The sequence below is a fragment of the Anarrhichthys ocellatus genome, unplaced genomic scaffold (assembly GCF_004355925.1).
Source record: "Anarrhichthys ocellatus isolate YVR2014 unplaced genomic scaffold, GSC_Weel_1.0 scaffold28, whole genome shotgun sequence".
Classification (NCBI taxonomy): domain Eukaryota; kingdom Metazoa; phylum Chordata; class Actinopteri; order Perciformes; family Anarhichadidae; genus Anarrhichthys; species Anarrhichthys ocellatus.
Genome location: NW_022280058.1, coordinates 4359666 through 4373111, shown reverse-complemented (window position 1 = coordinate 4373111; position 13446 = coordinate 4359666). Strand labels below are relative to the sequence as shown.

Genomic DNA, 13446 nt, shown 5'->3' with positions numbered 1-13446 from the left:
TGTGTGTGTGTGTGTGTGTGTGTGTGTGTGTGTGTGTGTGTGTGTGTCGCTGCCTCCGCCACTCAGAAAGGACCAGCATTCAATGTAATGCACCGTGAGATGTGGGATAACAACCGCTCCTCATCCCTGCACCACACTTTCCCAGCTTTCTGTGGAGTGACGCCAACAGCCAGAGCCCCAGCCAAAGCCAGAGCCCCAGAGAACACTTGGAGGGAAAAGAGGAATGCAGAGGCAGGTGTTTGTGAAAAATGAAGAGATAATACCTCATGAGAGATTCAGTCAGAGCCCCCTGCCTGGGTGTTGAAGAATGATGGCAGTCTAAAAAAAAACCACAAAGATGTTCAAGGGAGAAATCGAGGGAATGTGATTTAACTCGACACAACAGTCATTTGTACAGTTTGAGGTTTGGAGATGGCAGGCATTATAATCCGCAACATTAACCTAAATTATGCAGGTATATTATTATTAATATGAGGGTTAAATTATGCAGGTATATTATTATTAATATGAGGGTTAAGTGCTCGTTATGAAACAGAGAATTTTGCAGCTTACCCCTCAATTGTCCCTCATCCATACATCTACTGAAGGTGAACAGTATACCGCACAACACAGCATGGTATCAAAGTGCACACATTGTACTGTACTGTTGTAGTTGATGAATACTATGAAACAAGGGAAACATCCATAGCACAACTGCTGAATCTAATCTTGGCTTTTAAACCCACAATGTAGAAGCAGAATCCCCCGAAAATTCACTTTGCAGCTGACAATATGTGAATCCTGCAGTTTCTCTAAATTAGCTTGTTTGTACAGGATATTGATTTCTAAACCTATTGCAGCCCTGGCAGCCGTTTTAGCATGATCAGTGTTTAGCACTTTGTCTTGGATTGACTCTGCAGTGAAAGACTTTCTAATGCAGTGTTTGTTTCTTGTGGCTCTAGTGCCAGCTCTGCTGTTCGCCTGCTGCTGAAGGAGCTAGTCATTAGCAAGGGAGCTAATATTTAAGCCCTTTTCCCCACTGCGTATCATGGTGGTCCTCCTTTGACTCCGGATCTAGGCCTCTTTGGAATTGCGGTCTTTGACCCACTCCCTACGGCAAGTTTATTTTGGGGATGTGGGTCACTGCATCCCCAAATCCAACACAGGGATCCAGCATTTCAAGGTGAGGTTGAGAATTTCTCTTCCCAAGATGAAACCTTTTGACATTCTTTTGCAAAGTGCAGTCACCTCGGCTCTCACTAACATCCAGCTGTGCAGTGTGCTGCATCCAGTGCACACTAACTCCTTTTTTATTTGACTTCAGTGATCTGATGTTTAGTAGTACTCGTAAATTTGCTGCGGAGGAACTCTGCCTTTTGCGGTGGAGATTTATTTGTCAACGTTCACAACATTTCACTTTATATAGAACCCCTGTGGCTTATCGTGTGGGTCTCTGTTGTTGCTCATTCGTGCTTCAGATACATTTCTTTGGAGAGAGTCATCGCTTTTTTTCATTCGCATGTGGCCTATGTCACTGCTGCATTTGACTGGGCCAAGTCTAACTCGGTCCAAACAGAACTACAAGATTCAGTACACCAATTGATGACGTGTGTTACTTGGCCTGTGACACAGACTACACCTATCCAGAGCCTGCCACTTGTGTTCAAATCAATCCACATGTTTTGATCTGAATTCCATTCTTTTACTATTTTGAGAAGGAATCCCTTAAGGATGAGACAGCTGTGTTAATTGTAGACGTGATACTAGTTTGTTTGCCATGAGTGAGATGAACTTCTCTGCATGATGCTCACTATTATTATTTTTTTTAAAGAATCAAGCTGTTTTGGAGAGATACAACCACACAGGGACCACTTTATAAACATTATTCACACCTAAGCCTTGCATTCTGATCATTCTTTTGTCAAGAAGAAATAGCGAGGGAGAGTACAACATAAAAAAGGGGCGACCTGGCTAGTCTTGCCGGGGGAATGAAATGCTGTAGCTGATTATTACAGCTAACTATGATGGGAGGACCACCAGGGTAGTGACAACTGATGTAGCTGCCTCCGGGGTGAGACAAAGGTTTACATATTACACAAGCAATTTAGATGTTTTCTAAACATGTTGCCAAGACAGTGGGAGTTGGCAGCTTTTTGGCCCCCCCTCCTCCTCCTCCTTCCCTCAACCCCTCCAAGCCTTGAATTTTGCATGGATTTTGTGTAAACCAGGAAAGAGCGAGGGGATGAGGAGCAAAAAGCACGGACTGAAGCACTCTGCACTTTTGTGCTCTCTATGAACTGTGAGTGAGCTAATAAATTCTTTCAGCCACTCAGCGTAGCATTCATGGATATCCCCCAAAGATTACACACACAAATCACTGCACAATGGAGGCCACCGGGAGGGCCTGGGCGTCACAGGGGCCCCCCGACCCTGTGGACAAGCGCACATAACCAGGCTGCAGAGAGGATTGGGCAAAGGCGGGGGTTTGTAGAGGAGGTGCAGCTCTACCCAGAGTCAAATGCTTTATAATGGTTGGTAATGGTATATTCAAGGAGGTTGGTGAAGGTGTGAAGTGAAACAGGCGAGGGTAGAAAAAGAGAGAATGGGAGAATAGCAGGGGTGTGAAAGGGAATGTGATGGATAAATTTAAAAAAAAAGGGGGATTAGAGAGGTTGAAGAATTGAAGAGGTGGGGGGTGATGGGTGTGTAGGAGTGGCATGTAGTGGTCTTGGTGATGATGAAGATGACCGAGGGGGGTGATTCCAACCCCACAGAGCCGAGCAGAAGCCAAGGAGGGACATAATTAACTGCTGGATCTTTTGTGTTTCTCATCTGACTGCAGGGCGGAGATGAAAGGGGCCTGCTAAGCCTGGCATTCCACCCCAATTACAAGAAGAATGGCAAGCTCTACGTCTCCTACACCACCAACCAAGAGCGTTGGGCAATTGGACCACACGACCACATTCTCCGTGTGGTTGAATACACCGTTTCGAGGTAATGGGAGAAGTGTGTGTCAAATCTACCTTAAATATGGGCCGTTCCTTTCAGGCAGTGCCTGAAAGGAAACCAAAACCTCAGCTGCCTCACAGTCTGGACAACATTTAACTGACCTATTAACTATTGGTGATTAATATAGCGTGGACACATGCATTGCTTCATGCAAAGCCTTAGCCAACTTACTTAACCACTGAAAAATACCGGACAGTTTACAATGCGGTCAGTCGTAATTTGTAGCGAAGCATGACTGTTGGTAAAGATTCCCACAATCTGCTTTTCAGTGCATGCTCTCATTTCACTGCTCAAAAATTCAAATGGTTCGATTTGTTCAAATTGGAGGCTTTTCAAATGCAACACGAGAATCAAGAATCAGTTGAAATTGAAATTTATTGGATGTTGTGAAAAAGTTCTGATCACAAAACCCTGAAGGAACACATTTTTTTGCCTGAGACCATACTAACCACAGTAAATATGAAAGCTTCAAGTTGCACACAGAGTAACATGGGCGTTCATTTGCAACGCTCTTGTTATGATAGCGACGCATGCCTTTTGCTGTGGTGATACCTCACACTCCCTTCAAAATTACCTGTAATTTAGACAACAATCTTTTCTCACGAACGTGTTTAAGTTTTACATTTTAATTTGCATAATCACAGTTGTAAGTTTAACTTAATGATGTAATCTTAATTATTGTCTTGGCACGCAGTCTTAGTGACTACAGCGTACAGACCTTAATTTGAGGGTCCAATAGAGCAATGACAGTTAAAGTATTTCATGGTAGTTCAAGAGAATCATTTTTCTTTCTTTGGCAAGGTGCTTTTTAAAAATTGCAGGACTACCCAAAATAACACATCATGAAATATCCGTTGCTGATACTGTGATGCCAAATCCTCACTTTGCACTAGAACTTGTGCAACATTTTAAATCATGTGTTACATCTCCACCCACTGTCTTTGCCTGACTAAGACACAGCTTTAGACTAAATGTCTCCAGACAACAAACTATTTAAACTCATTTATTTAATGTTAGATTTTGTTTTGTTCGTCTTGTCAGCATTTCTCATCCATGCCTTGGTATCATCTTTTTATACACAAGCACAATTATTCCTTAACGTAATTGGAGAGTACTTTTAAGGTTTTTTTAATTTATGTCTTATGCAGGTTATTTAAACATTACATTGCATTTCTTCAGTGGCTTTCACCACAGTCAAGAGGCAACTGTGTAGAAAAGCTACTTACCAAGACCCTGATACAGTGTATACTTTTGAATAATTATGACACTGTGTGGAAGCATGTACAGTAGGTATAGAAATGTTGTACATAGACTGGTATGTATTAGTTACATATGTATTATTTTTTGCACCCTGTGACAGAAACCCAGTGACAATGACGTTTTAACATTTTCCTCAGGAAAAACCCGAACCAGGTGGACACCCGGACTGTCCGAGTGCTGATGGAAGTGGCAGAGCTGCACAGGAAGCACCTTGGTGGTCAACTTCTCTTCAGCCCCGATGGTCTGTTGCACATCGTCCTGGGAGATGGCATGATCACCCTGGATGACATGGAGGAAATGGACGGGCTCAGGTGAGATCAGAGGTCCTATGCTGTGGTCACACTACAAGCGACAAAGCAACAGCCAATTCAAATTGAGGCTGGTGACGCCCGACACTTGTCGCTGCATGACGCGCTACAAATCAAACTTGGCTCCAATTTTGCAGTGAAGCGTCAACCAATCACATGTTTTTTGTTTCACTCTGGTCTGTTACATCTGGTCATTTCCCAGTGCTATTTAACAACAATAACTACATCAACTAGCGCTTGAGCAACACACTTGGCAGCTTTGTTGCTTTTGCCATTCGTAGTGTGTACGCAGCATTAGAATCACACTATAAATGGTTGAGTGCTGGTGTTTGTGCCCCAAGATTAAATCCTTTTAGCTCCCACAATCGTGAAGGTGTATTTTTTTTTTTTTGTGTGTGTTTGAATGCAGTGATTTCACAGGGTCCATCCTGAGGGTAGATGTGGACACAGACTGCTGCACATCACCTTATTCCATACCGCAGAACAATCCCTACTTCAACAGCACCAACCAGCCACCTGAAATCTTTGCTCATGGATTACATGACCCAGGCAGGTGAGTGAAACATTCGATGAGAAACTTCAGCAAAGTCACACTGAAGAACTAAACAGCTGTTCCTGGCAAAAGAGATCCACTCTTCAAAATCAGGCTGCTACTGTACGACTGACACAAAACGTTTACTGCTTTTTGGTCAAAAATGTGTAGCTTACATAGCAATTATCTTAATGTGCTGTCTTATTTCTGCTGTTTCTATGAAAAGGTTTTATAAACTGCCAACTTGCCACCTTGTAGTTGGTAGGTGTCATGAATGTACCTGTGTCTCATCCTATATTCTGTTCTGTAGGTGTGCAGTGGATCGGCTTCAGACCGACAATGGGAGTCTCCTGATCATCTGTACGGATGCCAGTGGCAAAAACACATCAGCAGGAAGAATACTGGAGATTACTAAAGGGAAAGATTATGGTGAGTTAGAATTTCCATGAGATTTTCCAAAAAGATTTTAAGTTTGGAAAGAGTTAATCATTTTGCAATGTTAACATAGCTCATGCTAAAAAATGATTGAGTGCAACCTTTTTCTGTGTTTTGTTTGATGGCATTATGTCATGAGAATGAAATCAGAAATACATTGACCTCTTGGATCATCTTTCAGATTTATTCGGCTGAAAATAACATCTGTTTCTACGAATGTCTTTCATTTTGTAAGAACATGGTGTTTTGGCAACACGTTCAGAAAACACCCCGGGTTGAGTGCAGAGACAGTGAAGGTTGAATGTAAAAATGATGTGGTCTAGAAAGATTCCCCCCTTGTGGAGTGTGGATTTGCCAAGGGAATGTGAGATTGTGTCCACAAATACGATTTAAAGCTGTCAAAAACAATAACTGTCGAGATGATGGTTTAGCATTGTTGAAAACACAGCTGAGAGGGGCCTTGCTCCTTTCACATTGAGATAATAATCAATAACAGCAGCACCGTCACAATGCTAGCCTTAAAAAATGACTGCTGTTTGTTTCAAATTGAATGGCTGGTTATCTTTGTTAGCGAGTTGTTGTTTTGGCAACCAAAATTATTCCCTCAACCGTGATCTCTCACTCCAATTCAAAAGTGCCGTTTTTTTGCCTACAGACCACTCCTCACTTTGCTTGGTGCCTGATTTAGCCAATTACTCAAACTCTAAAGTGAGTACAGTTGGGGAAATAAGCACACAAAGTCTTGGATCATACATTTTTAAAGACAGCATACCTCCATTCATATTTCCCTTTGCCAAGACAACTGTAATCCAGAAAACATGCCATATTGCCTCACCATCACTCTTACTGATAAAAGATTAGTGTATTCTGTTCCGGTTTTGATAAAGCCATATTGAAGTCTACGTTGTCTGTTTGCTGTCCAATTTCAAATGAGATGCACTCTTTGCTCTTTTTTTTCTTATTGAATTAAGTTTCAATAATAGGAACCACACAACCATTATGTCTAATAGACTATGACAAAATTAAGTAAATATGGTTAATCTTTTCAATTTCAATACAAACTTTATAAAATAGATTATAACTTTATGAGTAAATTAGTCGATTGTAATCACTGGGATGCAGGATGCAGACTGATAGATTACCTGATTAATACATGGTTTAGATTGCCTCTATCATAAGACGTTGTCTACTAGTGTTTCATGCAGGCGGCAGTGCCTAAATCAGACCTTTGCCTCCTTGTCCGTCCCCAGAAAGTGAGCCTTCTGGCTATGACCTGCAGTCCAGTGGAGGAGCACCACCTGTGGGGGGCTTCATCTACAGAGGCTGCCAGTCTAGAAGGCTTTACGGCAGCTATGTGTTTGGAGATAAAAATGGGTAAGAATGAAAAAGAACTGACTGTAGACCTTTTTCCCAGCAGACATGTCATTGTAGGAAAAGCAGCGGTGTATTTGATAACATTAATGATAGATGCATTCCACTTAGGGGAGGTATTGTGCTTTCTGGCTTACTGGGACACTTAATGTAACTGAGCCATCGTTAATGTTCTCAATTTCAGCTGTGCTTTTCCTGTCAAAATGTCTGCTGTGAAAAAGGTCTATTGAAACAGTACTGATGAACTGAAAATGAGGTTGCTATGTGTTGTGAAATCTAGATTGACTCCCTTCACACTTGTTGACTGGCTTCATTTTGAAGACATAGTAGTGTCTTTATCCTATTGGCGTTAAAGTGCACTTGGTTTATAAGTTATCAGACAAACATCTTAAGCCCTATTGAGATCCAGATGATACTTTCTTCTCTTCTCAAACATCGGCATGTGCCATAGTAAACACAAAGTTCCATCCACGTGGGGGGAAAACAAGTTCTATGTTACTGTCACCACTTTGTCACGGCCCATTCAGTGTAAATGGAGATTAGACATCCTGCTCTCTGCTGTTCACACTTGTCTTTGGTTTGTAATTTATCCTACTTTGCTGACGTAAAACACTGACGCTTGAGTAAACAAAGGAAGTAAATAGCAGGGAGCAAGTACACTATCAGGAGTTGGCACTGTGTTTAAAACAATGTGTGGTCGGTTCATTTTGGGCCTTATTACAATTTGAGGGCATACTGTTGTGGCTAAGTGAAGGCTCCAGCATGATGTTTGTTTTGAAACTAAAAGCTGAGGTCTTAAATAACACCATGTGAGACATGGGGGTGGAAAAGGATGATGGGTCAATGAACCATGTTACATGAAGTAAAAGTTGTCCCTGTTTCCAGATCTCAACTGCAATGTGCCTAATATTGCGGCAAATGAATTGTTTGGTATTTCGCACTAAATGTGCATGTCATGTATAGTACAGAACAGTATCCTGGGGGGATAAACTGACTTAAGTAATGATTGTAGTAATTCACCTACTCTGTGTGTTTTGTTTGTCTCAGTAACCTGCGGATCCTCGAGAAGTCTACATTGTCAACATCAGCAAGTGGTGAACAGTGGCAGGAGAAAGCTCTGTGTCTGGGCTCAGCTGGCTCCTGTGGCTTCATGCTTGTGGGACACATCTTGGGTTTCGGAGAGGATGAACTCGGTCAGTAGGGCAATGATAAGAAACCGACACAGTTATGCAGATTATCTATCTCTTCTCATTGGAGCGCTCTTTCTCATTTCTCTCTTCCTTTGTTTTGTTCTTCCTCCCTACATCCACATTTAGTGACAGTTATGTGTTAACATATTTTCTGAAATCCCTTGTGGGGTTTACAACATGAACCCTTGAAGGCTTGTTGGCCTCAAATGACGGATGGCAAAACTATGGAAAAAGCATGGCTTGGAGTCATTTTGTTGTATATTTATCGTTGGTGCACATGTTAACATCACGTTGAGGAATTTTCCAGTTGGTTATTCAAAAATGTGTTTGTGATGTTTTGCACTAACGCAGTGGGATGCATAAGAACATGATTTAAAATCCAGAACAGTTTGAATACCCAAGCCAACAAGGAGTAACACTCAAATCTACAGGGGAACTAATACATACCGTCCTTACCTCAATGGCACATTCCCAACAGGATATTAAAGAGCGCGTACTTCCTTTTGGATTAATTGTCATTTCCATAAGATAGCAATGCTACTCCAAAAGACCCATTTATGAGCTGTGTTTATGGCCACCTACAATGCAATGTTTTGCATGGGTAGTGAGATGTGTTACTGTTTACCTGGAGGGGGGAACTGCAGCGTTAAGATAAGGTAGGGTGAGCTGAGGTGAGCAGACTAATATGATACAGAACATTTTACCAGCTGGACCCCCACCAGAGACACACAGAATTATTAACTGCCAGCTCTGGTGTTTCTGATTAACACGAACACATGATGTGGCTCACTCACACAGCCATCCGAAATGTTTAATCACAGTTCTTGCCAAGTTTTGGAGTTATTATTTGACAATGTATTTAAAGATTCCTGCATTTGATCATGATTTGCAAGTGGTGCAAGAATCATGGAGGGGGTGGGCTTGTGTCCCAAAGTATTGGCCCCACAGACACATGTTTACAATTTGTCCCCTTATGGAATTTTCTTGTTGGCTTGTTCCTCATTAAATTATCCGCTCGGTTCCCAGTCATGAGTATTCAATTGCCCCGTTAAACTCTTTCTTATAGTCCTTTGGCAAGTACAGTAATGCAGAAGCTGTTGCCACACTCATTCCGCTTATGTCCTCTCCTTTTGTCCTCTTGTCATCGCTTGCTTCCTCTTGTCTCCCCTCCTCCTTTTTGCACAGGTATTGCATGAATGGAAGACAGATTGATTGTTGGGACATATGCTGCACATTAACAATCTGTAATGCAAATAGTGCTGATGGCCCCTTTCCATGTGACTGTTCCTATTCGCAGGTGAAGTCTACATACTGGCAAGCAGTAAAAGCATGGCGCAGTCACACAGTGGGAAACTCTACAAGCTGGTTGACCCTAAAAGGTACATTAAGAACATTTTCTTTATCGCAGGGGATGGTTTGTTTCACATTTGAAAAGGGGGTTTTGAGTGAACCATATTTTTTCAGCCATTGATTGTTTGTAAACTTTTGCTGTATATAGTCAGGTCTCAGTTCAATAAGTAACTGATCCCTCATGGAATATAAACAGACTCCAGCAAACCAGCCCACCATCCCTAATTCCATGCTGGTTTTGTTTTATGGTGGGACTACGACGATTCCACATACAGTGTATCATAGAAGACACTCATGCAACTGACTCTCATGAAACCACGGATCTATAGTTAATCACATTTCACTGCAGTGACGTCTTTTCTTGCAAATTTTCGTACTCAAGTCCTCACTACCTATACATGTCCTCTCCACATACACTAAACATATCGCTGACACCAGAACTTTTGTGCCCTTCAACAAGTCATCACATGACCACCTTCCTGGGCCAAAACAAATGCTGAGCAGTAAGTGGAGAATAAGCGTAGCATTTCAAAATGTTATTGTAATGTATTGCTAACAGAAACACTGACTAGCTGGCCATGTTTCACCTTAGTAACTATTGCCTGCTGGTTATTGTCACAATATTTGACAGTAGGGTTCATTCTGCTGAGAGTAAGGAAAACACAAAGGCACCTGTTGTCAAGCACAGGGACTTCTACACACTTTATTTCACTCACACATGCTGATGCATAAAACATCGATTTCCCTGCAGTCTAATGCTTAATTAGTTTATGTTAAACAACTGGAATGTGTGGGGAACACTTCATAATTCAAATGTGCGTGTATGTGTCGCTGTGTCATAATCCTAACCATATGCACCTCAGTATTAGAAATGATTCTGATAGGGATGGATCTATAAACTATTTTTGCAAAGCCAAGTACATGTGGAAAAACATTTGTCACTCGAGACAAGAAAATGTGCAGACAGGGCATGAATTCATCCCACATGATACAGTAGGGATGTATAAGCATATGTGTCTGATATACCCTGGCAGTAAGGAAATCACCGCAAACGTAAGCAGACTTTGTAATTCAAACCAATTGCATATTCATTTTCAAGCTGAATCCCCCCCATGTTTCTGCCTATCTTCTTATCAGTTGTTTTGCAGGAAGTTGATAAAGTGAGATCCTGCAGGGTTAGGCTCATCTGCTAAGGTCAGTGAGTGGGTCGAGTCTACTTTAAACATACTGAATGCACAAAAAAAGTCCCAAATGAAAAGCACTTCTTCAGGCTAGGTTCGATTGTGATTAAGAGAGGCAGATAAAGTAGGAGAGGCAGACTCGGCGAGAGAGAATTTGCATTGCTCAGAATCACAATAGAAACATATCTGCAGCTGATTACTCCTGGGTGACGACAGTGCCACCCAGGCATTAGCACAATTAATTACACCACAGATGTTTCACAGGGTCCCCGGTGGCTCGCTCCATATTTATGCTTTCTGGCATGACTGCTGGACGCATTTCTCCCAAAGAACAATTCTTTCCACCATCAAATGGACTTGTTTAGTCTGTGCGGATCCTGTGGTGTTGGAGTCTTGACTCCTAATACACTCTGGCTTCGTTATTATGATCTTGTTACAGCGGGGATGGAGAGGGGGTGACGGGGGGGGAGTAACTGGGGTAGCTAACATGTCTGACCTCAGCGCGTTATGAAGTCTGGTGGTCCTCCCCTTTTTTCTTTTCCATACTGCGAGGACATCTGGACCCTAAAGCCCTCTCATAAAGAGGTTTGTTTTAGAGTACGGTGGTTTGTGTGGTCCAGTATAGCATCTAGCGCTGTGTTTGGGAACATAGAAGGGAACAGAGGAACTGTTAGGGAGGGCGGCAAAGACTTACAGGGAAACATCAGCCATAAAATCCCTCAGCAGTGTTTGTGTAAACATGTCCTGGCCAGATGACTTCATTTGTAGGTATTTGTTTGTCAGTTGGAGTACCCCTCCAATAATAAATAGGCCACCATGCATTTTGAAACATGCTGAATGTGTGCGGTGTGAGGGTGTATGTGGGTGAGAGAAAGAGAGAAGGCAGAGAGCAAGACGGGGCTTGTTTGTGGTATAACAGTTGGATAGAAATATTTCCAATCATATGGTCTCTACATTGTGGCAGTGACATGCAGTTGAAAACTCTACATCAGTAGTAAGTGGACCTTTGAATTTAGATTCTCTTCACCATAGATTGTTCCCAAAGGTTAAAAGTGGGCATCTTTTATCGAAGGCAAGGCAAGTTTATTTGTATAGCACCGTTCAACAACAACAAAGTACTTTACATACAAAAAAAAGCATTGAGATATAAAAGAAAATAAAAGATATATATATATAAATACGATTTCTTTATAGTAAAATATGTAAATAATGTCATATCTGATTGAGACAAAATATAATTTTTGCTTATCTTCTTTTCCTTTTCAACAATCTTACTTACTATATTAACCTTAAACATAAAGTAATTAAGCAAAGCAGAGGCCCTTAGACAGAATTCAACTTTAGTTTGACTGCGGTTTACTCTCCACATATACTGTAAGAAGGTATTCATGGGTAAGTTTGGCTACTTTACAATCCCGTTGAGTCTGCATTTGATAACATAATTATGTATACAGTGAGCGCATTATATTTATGCCAGGAACAAATAATGCCAGAAAGAAAACAGAAACATGCTAACAAAGAAATACATTATGATACAGCACAAAACCAGCAATTGTTTCAGCCCCTCTGTGTTTACTCAATACGTCATGGGAGTCTTATAGCAAAGTTACATGTTTATCATATCGTCATTTTAAAAGCACATGTTGCACTCCATCCATGGTGCAGTTGGACAGAATCAGCTCTGCTCTTCCAGTTGGTCCTCTGCAATAGCTTAATTCTAACACGCAGTATAGAGCCAGACCTCCTGCTGATTTCTGGTGTAAAATGCAATTTGCCTTTCTATTTGTTACAGCCCCCCCCCCTCCACAGAGTAGAAGGGAACGCAGTATTATGAAAGAGCTTTCACACGTTCAGGTTTTGTCAGCTGCAGGCTGGACTGATTGAATTACAGTGAGCAGAGACCTTAAAAAGACAGCAAACTTCGAATAGGGTCCTGAGACCTCCTTTATGAACTGCATTAGCCATGGAAGTCACAAATCACTGGAGGTACAGGGGGAGGGAGACAGCGGGTGCTCGTTTGTGGATATGTTTATCTGTATGTGTGCCGCTCTGTGTTTTTCTTTTTTGTGTGTACAGATATACACTGTGTGGGTGGTGCGTACACGCGAACATGCACATCTGTCAGCCTGTGTGAGCGTGCGGTACGCTAGCTCCCAGCACGCTGCAGAAAAAAAAGCCTTTTCTTTATTTTCCTATCCCTCCTAAATCTTCCTACATCTCTGCTGTGGTCCTCCCCTTGACAAAGCTGCTTGCCAGTCGCACTGAATAGCCCTGGCTCCTACAATACACAGTAAATTTCTTGCACAATTAAAACAAGGAATGAAGCTACAAAAGAAGCCCCCAAACAATAGAGTCAGATGACAAAACAGCAAAAGAGACCACACTGGGCCGTTTGATTAAGCCATTGTTAGGGCGCACAATGTACACCACTCCACAGCCCTTTTCTCACATATACCTCATGTCAATCAAACAGGCCCTGCGAGCCAACAAGCTAAACACACGCACACACACACTGACAAACATAATAATTAAACAGATCAGGAACAAATCTGAGGCAGAGCATTCGCACTGCTCTGATGGCGCAGCCTTGAATGGATGTCAGTGTTATGATATGGAAGTGATCAGCTTCCCCTGATGTAAGGACAGAAGGGAGGGCATTTTTTTAACACAAAACAACTGTCTTTACCTGCATTAATCTTCCTGGTTCTTTGCCTTATCTTTACAGCTGTGCTGCAGTCATTGCTGAACTAGTATGCCTTGCGTACTTTCTATTTTCATTTAAATTATGACATTATTCATCGTCATTATTATCTCTCTATCTCTCTCTCCCC

At 41.8% G+C, this 13446-nt stretch overlaps 1 protein-coding gene across 2 annotated transcripts in view; it reads left to right on the top strand.

Moving 5' to 3' along the window:
• hhip (hedgehog interacting protein) overlaps positions 1 to 13446 on the top strand; it is a 34422-nt gene that overhangs the window by 14904 nt on the left and 6072 nt on the right. For both annotated transcript variants that reach the window (XM_031863157.1, XM_031863158.1), the window contains exons 5-11: positions 2822 to 2973; positions 4386 to 4559; positions 4966 to 5109; positions 5399 to 5517; positions 6774 to 6897; positions 7942 to 8087; positions 9382 to 9463. In XM_031863157.1, the coding sequence (XP_031719017.1) occupies positions 2822 to 2973; positions 4386 to 4559; positions 4966 to 5109; positions 5399 to 5517; positions 6774 to 6897; positions 7942 to 8087; positions 9382 to 9463 (941 nt within the window). The remainder of the gene's footprint in view (positions 1 to 2821; positions 2974 to 4385; positions 4560 to 4965; positions 5110 to 5398; positions 5518 to 6773; positions 6898 to 7941; positions 8088 to 9381; positions 9464 to 13446) is intronic.